We start from the raw sequence: 16,336 nt of genomic DNA on the forward strand, positions 1-16,336 counted from the left end.
ATCGAAGTTGGATATTATCTAGTTGTATCCCTTGGGATAGGCATATCATGTAATGGGATTCCCCATTGTGCTCAATATAACTGGACCGAGGAAGCTGCAAAGGGGACTGCCACAGATGGACATTCACTTCACTTAATGTACACCTCTGGATGTGAACTAGGGGTGAGAGGACCATATTTCTGAGATTCAATTCTGGAATGGTACAACACCTCAGAAGACGTTGCCTTTTTGGATGGAAAGGGTGAGTGTGTGTGCGGACGTGCATGTGCGTTCGTGTGTGTGTGCGGGCGGGCGTGTGTGGGCGTGTGTCTGTGCAATGCGCATGTGTACCTTTCACATCCCCAGTTGAGGCTTCAACAGTATTTGAAATTTGGCCAATGACATGTTACTTACCAAAGTGTACGTCTTGTGAATATGTATGTTTGTCTTTCTCTGAAGAATAGGATAACGATCTGGTTAGTTTATAATAACTTGGCTGGACATGGAGACTACCGAGACCACATAATAAATAGCCTCTTAGCCGAGCGCTTTTTGAACTTTATATGTTTGCATGCCTAACTGTTTACAGAAAGATACAAGGAATTTATAACCTCCCTATGTACACAGCTGTTCCAGAATGAGCAACTGCCAACATGTGGGAACGACAAGCCACAAAGAATTAAGACCCAGCTCTTCTGACTGATGAGCGATAGATGAAGAGAGGGAGGGAAAGAAAGAGAGAAAGAAGAGAGAGACAAAGGGAGAAAGGGAGAAAGAGATTGATAAAGAGAGAGGGGGAGGAAGGATACGAGAGAGAGAAATTAGTGTGATATGGGAGGAAGTACAGAGAAAATGGACTTCCAAATCCCATATAAGGTATTTCCCAAAAAAAAGAGAAGGGGAAAAACAACAATGATGCAGGATATTCTCACAGGATGTGTCAGCCCGGGACCAGCGCTAAAAGGTGCGGGGTAGAGTCTGCTGTGTGTGAGAGTGTGTCAGTGAGGATGTGAGAGTACCACAGCAGCAGCAGCATGAGCAGAAGATTCTGCATGGGAAAGTAACCATTTCGAAGAGGTAAACACCTATGGACGACTTTGGATAATATCTCATTATGTTGCTTGCTGGTTAAGGTGAATGGTAAGAATGTATTGTAAAATGGTAGAATGGTCCTCAGAGGGACAGAGGAGAGGGGAATGATACACTTAGCAGTGGAGGTTGTGGAGTAGGGGAAGGAACGTTCTATGTAAACGTGTAAAGAAAATAATGAGAAAAGAGGTGGATGGGTGTACAGATTAAATACATGAGAGCAAATGTGTGAAATGTTTTTGTATTTGCTGGGTAGGAGTGTTATGTTCTCGTGGGCTATTGTGGAATCTTGAGGAGAGTATCATTCACTGAGAATTCAGAGGTTATTTTCCTATGTTACCTGAGTGATGTTGACAGCATTGTGTTCAGGGCAAAGAAAAGTCATGCAATAAAAGTCTTGATTTTTGCTGTAGGTACAGTATGACACAGAAATATCTATTAATTTCTACTATTTGTGGTGAGACAATAAAGATGCATGATATCCAATGTCAGCTCTTCAACTGTAAGAACCAAAACAAGTCCTTGTTGTTGGTTAAAGACCATCTTTATTCCTATATTAATTAACCTTTTAGATCTCGGCTTGAGTGATCAGTGGGAGTTTCCTTTTGCGTCACTTAAAACTTAAAACTAAAAACAAGCCTGAGAGGAACAAGTACTAAATATAGTAGCATGGTAGCATGTTGTATGTGTCCACTGCAATTACACTAATTGAGCAAACCAATCTTTCTCTTACTCTCATTCTTTGTAATATTGTTTAGTATTCCATATTCTCATGTAGGGTCATATTGTGATTTATGAAGTTTGCAAATGTTATTGGCGGTCAGTGGACACCAGAGACATTGAGGTAACTAACCAACAAAATCATTCTCATGATTTAAGAAATAATCACAATTTAAGCCTTGCATGTGCGGACCTACCCAAATGAACCAAGACATGCATGGTTAAGCTCAGTCATGAATTCTTAGTAGCAGCGATATGACGTTGCAAGTGGAATAAATGACAGATCTCAGTTCATGTCATAAACCCATCAGTGTGTTTCCTGCACTCATGTGTGCTCTCTCTCTCTGTGTCACAGCACCATGGCAGCATACCTCTGGCTGGTCCTGGCCATCGTCAGTGATGTTGCAGCATCCTTGTTACGTCCCCCACGCCAACTCTCCCCCTGTCAAATGGTGAGTTGCTGCATCAAAAGGCTTTTGAAATGTTTTCATAGTATACTAGTATGCCAACTAGAAGTATTTCAAATATGTGTAAAATATGTAACTACCCTGTAATAATAATAATATATTTATTTGTAATGCACTTTTTTGCAAAGCTTTAAAATATGTGCAATAAAATAAATAAGTAATATGGGCCACTTATTTTATGGGGTTTTCATTTAAAGTGAGACCCCTGGTTTTAGTAACATAGAGGGGAGGAATAGTGTTGATAATTGCTGATAACTGATATTTCTGTAATCGGTTTTGATGGTGTATCCTATGCTTTATTGTCATTTTGAGTTTGACCAAGAATAGTTGAGTATTATTATATCTATATTCTACTATAGCATTTGCAAAACTGTGATTTTAGTGTATCCACTGGGCACACACTTGTTGAATCAATGTTGTTTCCACTTCATTACAAGGAATTTACATTGAACCAACGGGGAATAGATGTTGAATTTATGTCTGTGCGCAGTGGCTAGTGTATACCTTGATGTTGTTATCTGAAAGTTTTGGCAGTTTTCTCACAAACCTCTCATGTATTGTATATCCAAAGTACAGTATATCAGGTACTTTCAAATTGTCCAGGGGCATAGAACATTTCTATTGGAGTCTTGTGATATTAAACCAATAGTTTTTGTTATTCTAGCCATGCTGCTTCCTCCTGCTCTGAACCACAGATAACAGAACTTACAGTGTGACCACATAACCCATAAGTAGTCACACCTACACTGTTTCATTTTGAGATGGAGATGAATAAGTAGATGTGCCCAGGCAAGATAAAAGCAAGCTACAGTCTTAGAGGAGGCACGTGTGCATTACCTCACAGCTCTGCACTGTGATTGTAATGTCTCAAATCACTTGCAGACAGTGCAGTGTATTCAACTCTAATCGTCCAAGTACTTACATTAATGTGGGTGTTTAGACATAGCTGAACTTAATGTCAGACTCTTCTTGGCATCTTGGGTATACTGACTGACTTCCTCTGCCTGTTGTTGTGTTGACAAAATGTGTAATCTCTGACTTAATGTCAGACACTTCTTGGCAACTTGGGTATACTGACTGACTTCCTCTGCCTGTTGTTGTGTTGACAAATATGTAATCTCGGTCTAGCTCCGAATTTGGATGAAGCATCTCTATGTCCACAGCAAAACGGATCAAATTAATAAGCTGAAAGCATCAGGGCTGCTTTCTGTAGGGGGAATGTTTCCTCTCTCAGGTAATATCAATCTGGACCTGATGTTACACAGTGTCCTTTGTTAGTCCTTTACTAAAAGAGGCTCAGGCATTGCTTTCTGTCCATAGAACAGCGTGTTGGTGTCTTCTCTCCCTATTCCACCATTTGCAGAGATCAGCCAGGTCACACCAGATCCACTTCAGTATTCAATATTTGTCCTTCAGTATTCAACATTTGTCCTTCAGTATTCAACATTTGTCCATGCCCCAAGGACATCAGGAGATGCCTTTATACCGTCCACTAGGGCCAACGTGAGTGCCTATTACCATCTACTAGGCTCGCGGCTTTCTAGGGTGGTGTGGATGAGGATAGAGGAGGGACTTGAACCGCAAACTATGGCTTCAAGTATTGCGGGTTTAATCCCAGTGCTAGGCACTCGTTTATTTTTTTTTCTGTTTTAACCCCATCCCAAACCTTAACCCTTAACTTAACCAATCGTAATTGATGCCTAAATATAACGTTGAGTATGTTTCTATTTTAACCCTATCCCAAACCTCAACCAACCGGAATTAATGCCGAAACTTAACCATCAAGTTTGATATTTATCCCCCTGGACAAACGTTGAATGCTGAAGTCAGACCTTGAGATCTTGTTGGCAAAGACATAAGAAAACAATATCTGATATGAAATTCCTATTGCTGTAGTCCTGGGAATTTATCGCATTCCTGACTACTGACGGGAAAACTGTATAAACAGGCAGGATGATTTGGACCTGGGCAGGAAATTGCCTCTTTAGACTGCAAGAACTGATATCAGTGTGCCAGTTTGAATGAAATAGATTAGAGGGAGATGGTGTTTTCATTTTTTGAGGCAGTGTCCAGAATAAGAATTAGAATCAGAATCACCATCATTCGCCAAGTACATTTACACATACTTTTACTTGGTGTTATGGTGCTTCTAGTCATAGACAATATTTAGAGACAGAATACAGACTATGGAGTTTAAACAAAGTTTGCATACATTATATACAACTAGGTAGAGTGAGCATAGAGCTGTAAGAAAATGAACAGTGGATATACAATTATACAGTGGGTATACAGTTGATATACAGTGGATGTACAAATGTACAGTATCAGTATGAATATATCTAAATGCAGTCAATTGTTTGTGCATTCACTTTAATATATGGAAACAAACTTGGTGGTTTACAAATGTGCTGTACGTACCTCAATTTATTTCCCTTTCTATAACAGTATTACATTCTGTTATAACATCTTTAGATCATATGATGATATACAGTATGACTTGTGATTTGCAAGTTCTTTTACATGCATATGAAGTTATGAATCAAAAACATATAAGTGAACACTTGATCATAAAAGCCAGAAGAACTCTTTCAGAAAAGCTTGTCTTTTAGACAAAAAACTAACTAAGGAATGCTTACTGGTGACGTCAAAACCACAAGTATGCCAAGAACCTAAATCCACTTTGTTTTATGTGAGTGTGTGTGCGTGTGTGTTTTTTATGTGTTGTATTTAGAGAGGGCTCATGCCATATGGTTTCAATTACCAGCCACACTGATAAGTGAATAGTTGAATGTCTAAAATAAATATGGAAATACTTTGTCCACCAGGCGTTCTAAAAATCCTGAGGTAATAAGAGCTTGTTTTATGAGGTGAAATCCCCACAAGCCTCACAGTCTTCCTGACTGCCAAGAACACAGATACAATGGTCAGTAAAACAACTCTCTGGTCTGTTTGGTCTGTGATAGTGTAGTGTCAAGGTGACTTGTGGTCTTCTGGGAGTGTGTAGTGGTGCTGTGAAGGTCAAAGCTCATGTAGTTATCTTTCCTTGTTCTGTTCACAGGTCCAGAATGACGTGTACTGCAACGATCTGAACCTGAGGACCGTTCCAGCCAAGCTTCCTCATGGCATTCAAAAGCTCGACCTGTCTCGTAACCTTCTACAAAACATTACTCAAGAAGTTCTAGCAATCTACACCACCGTTCATCATCTGAACCTCCACTCCAACAAGATCCAGTTCATCCAGCCAGGTCTGTTCAAAGACATGACCAATCTGCAAGTGCTGGACCTCTCCAGTAATTACTTGGATGTTTTTGCTGTTTCGAAAACCAGCATTGGGCCTCTTACGGCTGTGGAGAGGCTTGACCTCTCAGGCAATGGCCTGTACACGGGGATGACCGACTTTTTTCTCAGTGAAGCCCCAGCACTAATGAACCTTTCTCTGAATGGCAACAGTATCACCAAAGTGGGCAAGGAGACCTTTTGCGGAGCTTTGGCCTTAAGAAACATTGATCTTCACAACAACGTCATCTTAGAGATTGAGGACGGAGCATTTGACTCGTTGCTCCATCTGTCCGAGCTTGATTTGTCCATTAACTCCATCACTTGCATCACTGACTTTAACCTTTCCAAACTCAAGGTGCTGAACCTCAGTAAGAACAGCATGGAGTGCTTCCAAACCACAGATTCAGACCTAGAGTATGAGCTCCTCTACCTCGACCTGAGGGAAAACAATATCCACTACTTCCCCGTTCTCCCCAGAAGGAACAAGCTCATGTACCTGGATTTGTCCAGGAACCACCTGATGAGTGTCAATACCACAGGAACTGCCGATGAGCTCGAGCACTTCAGAAACACGTTCGTACCTCAAAAGCAGTCAGGTGGAATGAGCAGACACCAGGACTTCTCAAGGCTCAAGTACCTCAACATGAGCTACAACCAGATAAAGAGCATACCGATGTCTTACTTCTGCAGCATGGTGTCCCTTGTGCATCTTAACGTAAGTAATAACTGTATCGGGGCCTTTTCCATAGACCAGGAGAGCCCTCTGAACTCTCTGAAGACCCTGGACCTGAGTTACAATGCCCTACAAAACCTCTCATTTGGGGAGAACACGCTACGGTCACTGCAGGAACTCTTCTTACAAGGGAACTTCCTCACCATAATGGACTCTGGAACGTTCCAAAGACTGCCTAGCATCAGAGGCCTTCACCTCCAGCAGAACTACCTGAAAGTCTGCCCTTCACAGCAAAAATCACCCCAGACAGACCACAACTCCCAGGATCCTCCAGGCTGTGTCTCCTTTACATCAATACCAAGCCTGCACTTGTTGTACCTTTCTGGAAACAATCTTGAGGTTCTGCCACCATATGCCTTCAATGGCACCCCACTCAGGTTACTGGACCTGTCCCTAAACCCAGGCTTGGACATTCACCAGAATGCTTTCTCTAGTTTGGAGACCTCCCTAACTAATCTCTCACTGAGAGAAAACCACATCCCAGAATTGAACACGGACCTTTCCCTGCTAAGTAGTCTCAAATTTGTGGACCTGTCCACCAACAAGCTGACCACTCTCCCCCTTTGGAACAAGGCGTCCTCCATCGAGTCCCTGAACCTGCAGAACAACAACCTGGTGACCCTGGAGTACAACACAGTCCTGGTCCTGGAGCGGACGCTCAAAACCCTCTATATGGGCTCGAACCCTCTCAGTTGCTGCAGCAACCCCCGCTTCCTCAACATGCTCCAGCACTCTGATGTGGTCATCCCGGACTTCGCAATAGTAACCTGCCAGTACACAGAGAACTCGGAGCCAGTGGAGGTGAATGTTGGGAGTGTGACGCAAGAGCAGTGTCAGAAGCTAGACAGTAAGAGCGTGAGCATTATTGTCATCGTGGTTACAGCTTTGGTGCTGATAGCGGTGCTGGTGGTGCTCTCCAAGGTGTGCCACCCCAAAAGGCGCAAGCTCAACATCAGCTTCAGGGCCTAAAGAAGGTGTCCTGTGATTGAGGACAAAGAGATGCTGGACATGTCTCCTCCCAGAGACTACTAGGCTGAGAACCAGAGCCTGTTGGTGCCTTTCAATGTGAAGTGTGCACCATTTCCAAATGTTTGCTCAATTTTGGAGGGAATGTGATGAGTTCTGGAACATGGGAGCCAAGTCTTGAAGGAAATGGCTCCATTAGATATTTCAGCTCACTTGTGAAGTTAAAGAAAAATACACAAAAACAATTACCACAACAATAGGACTTTATTGGAGAGAGGGAAACTACGTCAATGATAGTACAGATTTGATCAACCGAAGCACAGTGACTCATTTGGGGTCAGATTGGTGACACGTTGTGTCTTATAGAAGTTGCATAAATTGAAAGTGTTGTTCTCTTCTTTTCTTATTCTAGTTAATAACATACAGTTATGTGAAACACAAGAGGGTGAATGTGGTCACTTTTTATATCATTATCATGTGCACATACAGTATATAGAAATGTAGCCATTATTTAATGACTGCACAGGGTCAGCTGATATGCATTAGATTTGCTGGTCCAAACCTATGGCCATACACCAACACCTCTCTTTCTCAATGCAGTAGTTTGCACTTTAATTGTATTGTATTTGTAGATTTATTTTATTATTATTAACCTGCTTTTGACTAAGGTATTTTTGTAATATAGACTAAATGATACTAAGTGGGGAGCGCATAATGCAAACATGCCCATCAGTGCCATGTAATGGCAGAGTGGAGAGCTCTCTTCAATTAATCTCAAAATCAGCAAATCATTATGAAACCACAGGGTGTGAAGGTCATGGCTGCAGTTCTTTAGAATAGATGAATGTGACACTACTTTAGTATTCAATCAGTGTTTTGTAGAATTTACAGATTCTATTTGTGGGACATGAATAGGATGTACTGTATAGACGTGAATCATTTCTCCTCCTGTGGGTAATTCCTATAGGAGGAGTTGCAGTGAATATTAATTTCATAGCTGTATTTTTGTATTTTTCACTGGTAGAGAAAGGGGTGTTATGGGGGAACCAAAACAGGATTGAAGCAATAACTCCAAAGGAAGCAGTACTGTCGGAACACCGACAGAAAATTATGTAGCTTGTTTTCACAGCTTGTAGGGCACCGCAGATACCTTTCCTGTTATTGATAAACTCACTCTTGCAAAAGCCCATACTAAATAATAATTTGCAATTTCACAATGCTGGGTTTCCCTTGCTACGGGCATTAGTCAAAAACATTTTTTCCACAGAAATCCTCTCTGGTTGCTACCATACATAGAGAGGCTGTCAAGTCAAATTACCGGTTTGATAAGTTAAATGATACAGTGGATTAGTGAGGCTTTAACAGATAGGAGGACTTGTTTTGTTTTACTGAAACAAAAGCCTTGTTTAATGCATTCTAATCTGGCCTTTGGCTCGAGGTTTTCTACCTATGTCGGTTGAATGACAGAGCAGAGTGAGAGGAGCAAACATCAACCCCACGCTTTCTTCACAGGGAATTTGGATAGGCTTGGTCCCTTAATCATCGTTGCAGTGAACTCATGCCAGACTGAAATCCTTGACTGCGTAACATTCAGGTTTTTCCACCAGCATCTCCATGATCAATCAAAATCACGTAAATGCACGGATTTGAGACAATCAATGTCATTTTGAAGAAAGATTGCTTTGTTATTCACAGGGAAGCTATCCATGTTGCATTTGTTCTCACAGAGATCTTGGCCTCTTTATCTGCGTAGGCCTAACCCACAAGACCAATCATGAACACTAGAGATTCCCCAGACTAGAATTGTCCTAAGCCTTACGCAAATGGAACACTTGCCCCAACAGGTCAGTGATGTAACAAAGCAAAGTAACAAAGAAGTGACAAAGTGACAACCAAAGACAGACCAAACTGTGTAGAGAGTTGGTTGCATGATGTGTTTGCTTTCTGCCTTTTACATTGTTGCATACGTACTGAAATCATTATTATAGTGTATTTCTAAGTTGGATGTGGTAGAAGGAAGGATATGGTTCCTTACTTATCTTCTTGTTAATGGTAGGACTATTTTAAACAAGAAAAACAAGCCAAGGGAAATACTTGGTGAGGGAACTATGACCTGAACCATATTTATAGATATTTGTTCCAGAGATAGCACGACAAGAAGAGTTATATCCTGTTTCTCACTGTTCATGCAGAGTCACAGTACTGCATTTGGGGTAACCCTCTTGCTGCTTTTGCCCGCTCACATGACTGAACTTCACGTGAAACCGTCAAAGGTCAAACTAATGTATATGACAAAAGAAGTAATCTGCTGCTTGAAGTGACATCCACCACAGACAACAGTCAGTGCTCAACATTTTACATAAATTGACATTAATATAATATAATGTCATGAATATCTTAAGCCACACGTGTGTGTAGCGAAACGCTAGACTGGCGGTTAAGTTTGGATGCTATGCTTATACAGGCTAATCAAAGATACAGCTGTGTATGTTTCGCTTAATAAATAAAGGATATTAGCATAAATGGAGAATGGTTATGATGGTGTTATGTCACTTTCATACGTACTGAAATGTTACTGACAATGTTACATACAGTTTAATGCAATGTTAAATTGAAGTTGCACCCTTGCTTCTGTTTTATCTATCCACTTTTACATGTACAGCATATGAAGGATATTACAATGGATCTATTTTGAACTACGGTAAAAAAGATATATTTATATTGTTTTGTATTTTCTTAAGTAAATGATCTGTGAATCAGAATCTGTTGTCTTTGTTTTCATTGTGAGCTTCAGGAGCTGTTCAACTAACCCGGGATCATGTTCATTTGACTCTAAATGGAGAAAAAAAAACCAGAAACAACAAAAAAAATCCTAGTTATTAAACATTGCCTGTTGCATGCCCTAATGAACATGACCCAGGTCATTCATTTTCCTGAAGCAGATACGATTGTGCCATTAAATGTAATCCTGCCATGGTTCTGGGAAGATGCTTAATAATAGAACGTATGCTCTTGCAAGTAAAATTCTCTCTGATTGGTCTCCCTGGGCACAGATAGCACAGTGTATTACTATTCTCCACCAAGAACACTGCTCTATCATCTCTTTCTTTTGAACTTAAGGGACTGAGATTTTCTGAGATAGCAGCCATACAGCAGCCCCCTCTGACCCTTCATAACAGGATGCAGGCTCACAGGAAATACCTCAGGACACAGATATATAAACTGACAACTTATTGGATGCAGGCTGACGCATGCAGGTCTGGCCGGAAAGACCAACATTTCCAAATGGACCGACCACTATAGATCTGTTGTGTTGTTTTGTTTTGGGTTGCTTCATTCTTTTGATGTGTTCTTATTAAACTCTCACTGTGGTTTAAAGCCTGGTGAAAAGATGTGGTGCAAGATTCCATTTCTAATAGTGTGTTTAGAGTCTGTCATGATCAAAAGTGATCATGATTACCCAGCAACACCAGGGGTGTGTGTGTTAAAGATGCACCACTGTCTCTGAGGTATTTGTGAAACAATGCAAGTGTTCATGGATGTGGCATGCACAGGGATCATCCCAGTAACATTATCCTCTTTTATCCTAAACCCCATTTTGTGCATTCTCTCAAAGCCTAGGGTGAATGTTGAACTTTAGACTCTACACTTTTAATTAAAATAAATTCAACCAACTCCTATGTTAGATTTTGGAGGTCAATTCCAAACTGTGGGCCAGTGAAAGGTACAAAGAAACAAAAGTGGTTATATATGGTCATACTTTTTTGGATAGTCTAGATTTTCCATCTGTAGATTTTTCTCATACAATCAACAAACTATATGTTGATAAGCAACTGCTTGCTAAGGTAACAGTTAGGGTTAGGTTTAGAATAATGGTTAGGGTTAGGAGATAATTGAAATGTTACTGTTAGTCTGTAGAGCATCTACCAATTGACTACCTAAATAAATTGTTACCTTATTTATTGGGTTACATGTACTCTACCATTACCTCACCAATAACCATTTGATGATTTATTTAACCTACAACTTTCTTCCAACATGAGCACTACAAGGGATTGACAGCTCTATGTCTGATTGGGGCTAAGTAGTGTGTTTAGGCGAACACAAACTGTTGAAGTCCCGGAGTCCCAAAATAAGTTAATAGAGCAACTATTTACCACTAGAGTAGAAAGCAGGGTAAGTTTTCTATGTTATTATTCACACTGGCCCCGATCCAAAGGGCCCCTGTGGATTGCACTGCAGGGCCACTTTTATAGACTGGTGCCATAGAAACATGTGTGTGTGTGTTTGTTTGTGTGTGAGGCCTAAGTAGGCTCACCATCAGACTAATGAGGGCCTCCTCCCCCTCGGCCCTTGGGCCCTGTGACTTATAGGCCCCCCATGAGTAGGACAGGCAATTAGGTCATTTACTGTCTGAGCAAGCATTTGGTACAGGAAGCTATCAGAGGGAGCATTATTTGATTTTGGAAGGAAAAGGCTAGTGTATCTGTGTCACGGATGGAGTTAGTGGTGTAAAGTACTCAAGTAAAAATACTTTAAAGTTCTAATTAAGTTGTTTTTGGAGTATCTGTACTTTACTATTTATATTTTTTGACAACTCTTACTTTTACTCCACTACATTCCTAAAGAAAATGATGTACTTTTTACCCCATACATTTTCCCTGACACCCAAAAGTACTCGTTACATTTAAAATGCTTAGCAGAACAGGAAAATGGTCCAATTCACACACTTATCAAGAGGACATTCCTGGTCATCCCTACTGCCACTGATCTGGCGGACTCACTAAACACAAATGCTTCATTTGTAAATGATATCTGAGTGTTGGAGTGTGCCCCCGGCTATCCGTAAATTTAAAAAACAAGAAAATGGTACCATCTGGTTCGCATAATATAATGAATTTGAAATGGTTTATATTTGTGATACTTAATTATATTTTAGCAATTACATTTACTTTTGATACTTAAGTATATTTAAAACCAAATACTTTTAGACTTTTACTGAAGTAGTACTTTACTGGGGGACTTTCACTCTTACTTGCAACATTTTCTATTGAGGTATCTTTACTTTTATTTAACTATGACATTTGCATACTTTTTCCACAACTGGAAGTTAGGACCCCGCAGTCGATGACCAAAATGATTCATATATTAGTGAGGGTGTTAAAAATATTGAAGCCACACTAAAGCTTTCACTTTCTGCCAAGTGACCCCAAATGTATAAGTTATGGTGAGTGTGTATTTAACAGATGTAAACAGTGCCTTGATTCAGATGTTACTCATAAGTCAGATGTAATGTCTTACGATAGTTCCAGTTTTGTGGTCTTGAATAATGCTTTCCTTAAAACTTCTTAGGGCTGAGATCCCACTAACGGGATCGATATGACAACAGCCAGTGAAAGTGCAGGGCGCCAAATTCAAAACAACAGAAATCTCAAAATTAGAATTCCTCAGACATACACGTATTTCACACCATTTTAAAGATACACTTCTTGTTAATCCCACCACAGTTTCCGGCGAAAGCACCACAAATGATTATGTTCGGTCAGAGCCAAGTCACAGAAAAACACAGCCATTTTTCCAGCCAAAGAGAGGAGTCACAAAAAGCAGAAATATAGATCAAATTCATCACTAACCTTTGATGATCTTCATCAGATGACACTCATATGACTTCATGTTACACAATACATGTATGTTTTGTTCGATAAAGTTCATATTTATATAAAAAAAATATCAGTATACATTGGTGCGTTATGTTCAGTAGTTCCAAAAACATCCGGTGGTTTTGCAGAGAGCCACATCAATTTACAGAAATACTCATAATAAATGTTGAGGAAAATACAAGTGTTGTACATGGAACTTTAGATACACTTCTCCTTAATGCAACCGCTGTATCAGATTTTAAAAAATCTTTACGGAAAAAGCAAACCAAGCAATAATCTGAGTACGGCGCTCAGAGCCCAAACAAGCCAAAAAGATAAATCACAAGGACTAGACGAGGAATTACCGGAAAGCAGGTCCGCAGGAATTAACACCCATAGCAAGGACATTAAAATTAAAATTTCTCCCGCTCTCATTCAAGACCCTATCCAGGGCCCGCTTGATAAAGAAACAAGCCCCCGGGCTTTGTCTATGGACTCTGATACAAAGGTAGTGAAGAAAAAGGTCAAACGCCTCGTTAAAGCCAAGCCCACTCAATCTGATTCCACCTTGAACAGAAATGGCACATCACGTCGTTGCGAATGACCACTCCACTTTGTGGGGAATATGTCCACTAACCATCAATCTAAACGGCCATACCTGGAAACAGTCCTAGAGTACTGCTTAACTTCTCATGCGTTAATTGATTCGGGTGCGACTATATCACTCATCTCTCAAATCTTGTTCGATGATCTCAAAAGGGCTTTGAAGCCAACTAAACTTTGGTTAAAAGTGGAACGATGCGACACTACACTTCAAAGGGTCACTCGGACTACCGCGCCTCTCACATTGAGAGTCATGCTGAAACTACACTTCAAGGACGTATCGCTCGTTCACCCTGTGTATGTTACCAGCCTCGAAACTGTAACCCTGCTACTTGGCGCAGACTTGATGGATCGATTACTCCCATTGATGGATTGGAAAACCAACCAGGTATGGTCACAGGACACCGTGCCTTCTCCACTGACCACACTGTCTTCCCCTAACGCTATAGCTGCAATGCAGTCATTCACGAGGGGTATCTGTCGAAAGCACCCCTTGGGAAAAAGACGTTTAGAAACCTCTTGGGGCAGAATCCAATCCAAGGAGATATTACGATATCTGGACACATTCCATCAGCCAACTTGATTGACCGTTCTTTCATGATTTCGAGCCAGCTGTCTCTGTGAGTACGCAACTTCCCTCCTCCTTGCAGTCGTGCAATGCGGTAGTTGAGATGAACTCCTCTTGCCCTTCGGACAGTTCAGCAAGCACTGTGGCCATCTCAGCAAGAAAAACATTGATGCGCAGAGTATACTCTGCATCCGATGATACACCTTCCGCTTTGTTGGGGACTGTCACCCCTTACAATGATACTAATGGCGTCAGTCCAGCAATTGACCCGATGATTCCCACTGGTGAAACACTTTGCGATATCACAGACCGATATCCTCGTCTCAGTTCGCAGGTACTGAAGAGGTTGCCACACGCGGACGTGGTGGTGACTGACATGCCACTGAGCGTTTTGCAGCACAAACACCAGGAGATTTGGTTGAAAGGTTACAGCCATTCTCATAATGCGGCCGCAGACAACTCGTATATAGGGTCCGACCTTTTCGTTTGCGCCTCGGACACCAACACCACCCGCTGGTGGGGGGGGTCCCAAGACACAAAGGGCGGGAATAGTAGCCCAGACCCATGATGAGGGAAGGAGGGGGGGGGGTCGAGACTACGGACAACACCGTACATTGCCGCCAGAGCATAAAACAAATCTAGTTGTAAACTCCCCTATGAGAACAGTGAGGAGCAGACAGGCCCCTAGACGGGGATTATCTTAGAACACGTCTAAGATAGTACTGAGGTGCACCACACTGGTCATAAAGGAAGTCCAGTGGACTTGTCCACCTCCAAAACAAATGGCAACAATAATCATTCCTTGCCATGTGTAGGTTAAACTACAATACAACTAGTAAAATGCTCCAATCGGTAGTATAATATTTCAGAATAAATTGGTTGGATAACTGGTCCCTTTGAGCACCAGTACCAATACCAGCAACAGTCAGTGCAGCTACAATCAGTAAGGAAGTTAGAGACCTAACCAATCAAATTACCCTTGACAATAGTGACATAGGAGTCACTCAGAGTGCAGCGCGTGGAAGGGAATCTCCAGTGCACTCTTCCAATGGTTAACACACATGTCACTAATAAATAGAATCCTTCATTCAGGAGGAAACTTATTAGAAGTCATTAAGCATGATCACACCACGTACGACTGGTCCAATACTTAAAGAGTACTTCCGTTGTGAGGTTAGCTCCTCCATGGATAACATAGCTATGAAATAGACTTCATACCTATCGCCACTACGATAGTGGAAGACACAGTGACTTGTAGAAAAGACTACTAGACTCCCTCGACACCAATTCTGACTGACCTCCAGGCATTGACCTGAAAATTACCTGACGACGTCAGACTCATTCTGAACAAGTTGTAATCTGCCAGGATACTTGGTTTTCTTCCCTTGACATGCTTGTGTAAGCATAAACGCACATGCACAACGGAACATCCAATTAGGATTTATCCTAGGATCACTTAAGGGTCCAAGCAAAATACCAGCCTTAGTAAAGTTTAACATTTACTTCTAGGCCTTTGACTCTACAGCACTCACCAGTTTTCTTCCCAGAAGTCCATAGGTCATCCCTGTAGACTGCCCAAAACTAGTGCCTTACAGCTGTAAACTTATCATATAGTTATCAACTTAGGATAGTGTCTAAGCAACACACCAAGTAGGAAAACCCTAGATATGGCATTAGAGACAATGCCATGATAGTCATTTTGCCAGGACATTGGACGTATATAGAATACAGTCCAATTAGATGATTTTTGTGTGAGAACTATATTTTGTATATCTTTTGTTTATGCTTTCATTCCTTTTCGGTTCAGTTCCTTTGACACTTAGGAAGTGATAGAGCCATAAACAAAGTCCCCATACAACCATCACTTAGTGCCACAACGACGCTCATTGGGGAATGAATGTAATTATATATATTTCATGAGTGAGTGTGCGTTGTTAACATCTGCCTAAGTTACTGCCCAGATCTTCCAGTCTGGACGACGACCAGACTACGGGTCCGGAACGGCGACCCCAAATCCAGACACCCACGGCCCATCCTTGTGGCGGCATGCCCCGCTGTCAGAGAGCCTACCAAGGTGCATCACACCAACCGGACATCAACTGCCATCCTTGTGGTGGACTGCTCCGCTTTCAGAGAAGCCTACCAAGTTCAACCACCAGAGGGGACTGCAATGATGATCTACAAACAGGACATCATGTGTTCATGGTTTTATGTTGATTTGTAACTTGCAGGACAAACAAGATCCAAACCACCAGGGGGGTATGTCATGACGTTGCCCTCTTTGGGTACAGAA

General features: G+C 41.4%; 1 protein-coding gene across 3 annotated transcripts; it reads left to right on the forward strand.

Annotated features, from left to right (window-relative positions):
• Positions 1-658: 658 nt before the first annotated feature.
• On the forward strand, positions 659-9,995 carry LOC124013202 (transforming growth factor beta activator LRRC32-like). 3 transcript variants are annotated; one of them, XM_046327447.1, is made up of 3 exons: positions 659-943; positions 2,144-2,240; positions 5,314-9,995. In XM_046327447.1, exons 1-3 carry the CDS (start codon positions 915-917, stop codon positions 7,234-7,236), a joined length of 2,049 nt encoding a protein of 682 aa, XP_046183403.1. In that variant the 5' UTR covers positions 659-914; the 3' UTR covers positions 7,237-9,995. The 3 variants fall into 3 exon arrangements, with proteins under 3 accessions (XP_046183403.1, XP_046183409.1, XP_046183416.1); XM_046327453.1 differs by having other exon boundaries at positions 925-1,056; XM_046327460.1 differs by lacking the exon at positions 659-943 and adding an exon at positions 982-1,119.
• Positions 9,996-16,336: the final 6,341 nt, after the last annotated feature.

This window comes from Oncorhynchus gorbuscha, linkage group LG02 (genome assembly GCF_021184085.1).
Source record: "Oncorhynchus gorbuscha isolate QuinsamMale2020 ecotype Even-year linkage group LG02, OgorEven_v1.0, whole genome shotgun sequence".
NCBI lineage: Eukaryota > Metazoa > Chordata > Actinopteri > Salmoniformes > Salmonidae > Oncorhynchus > Oncorhynchus gorbuscha.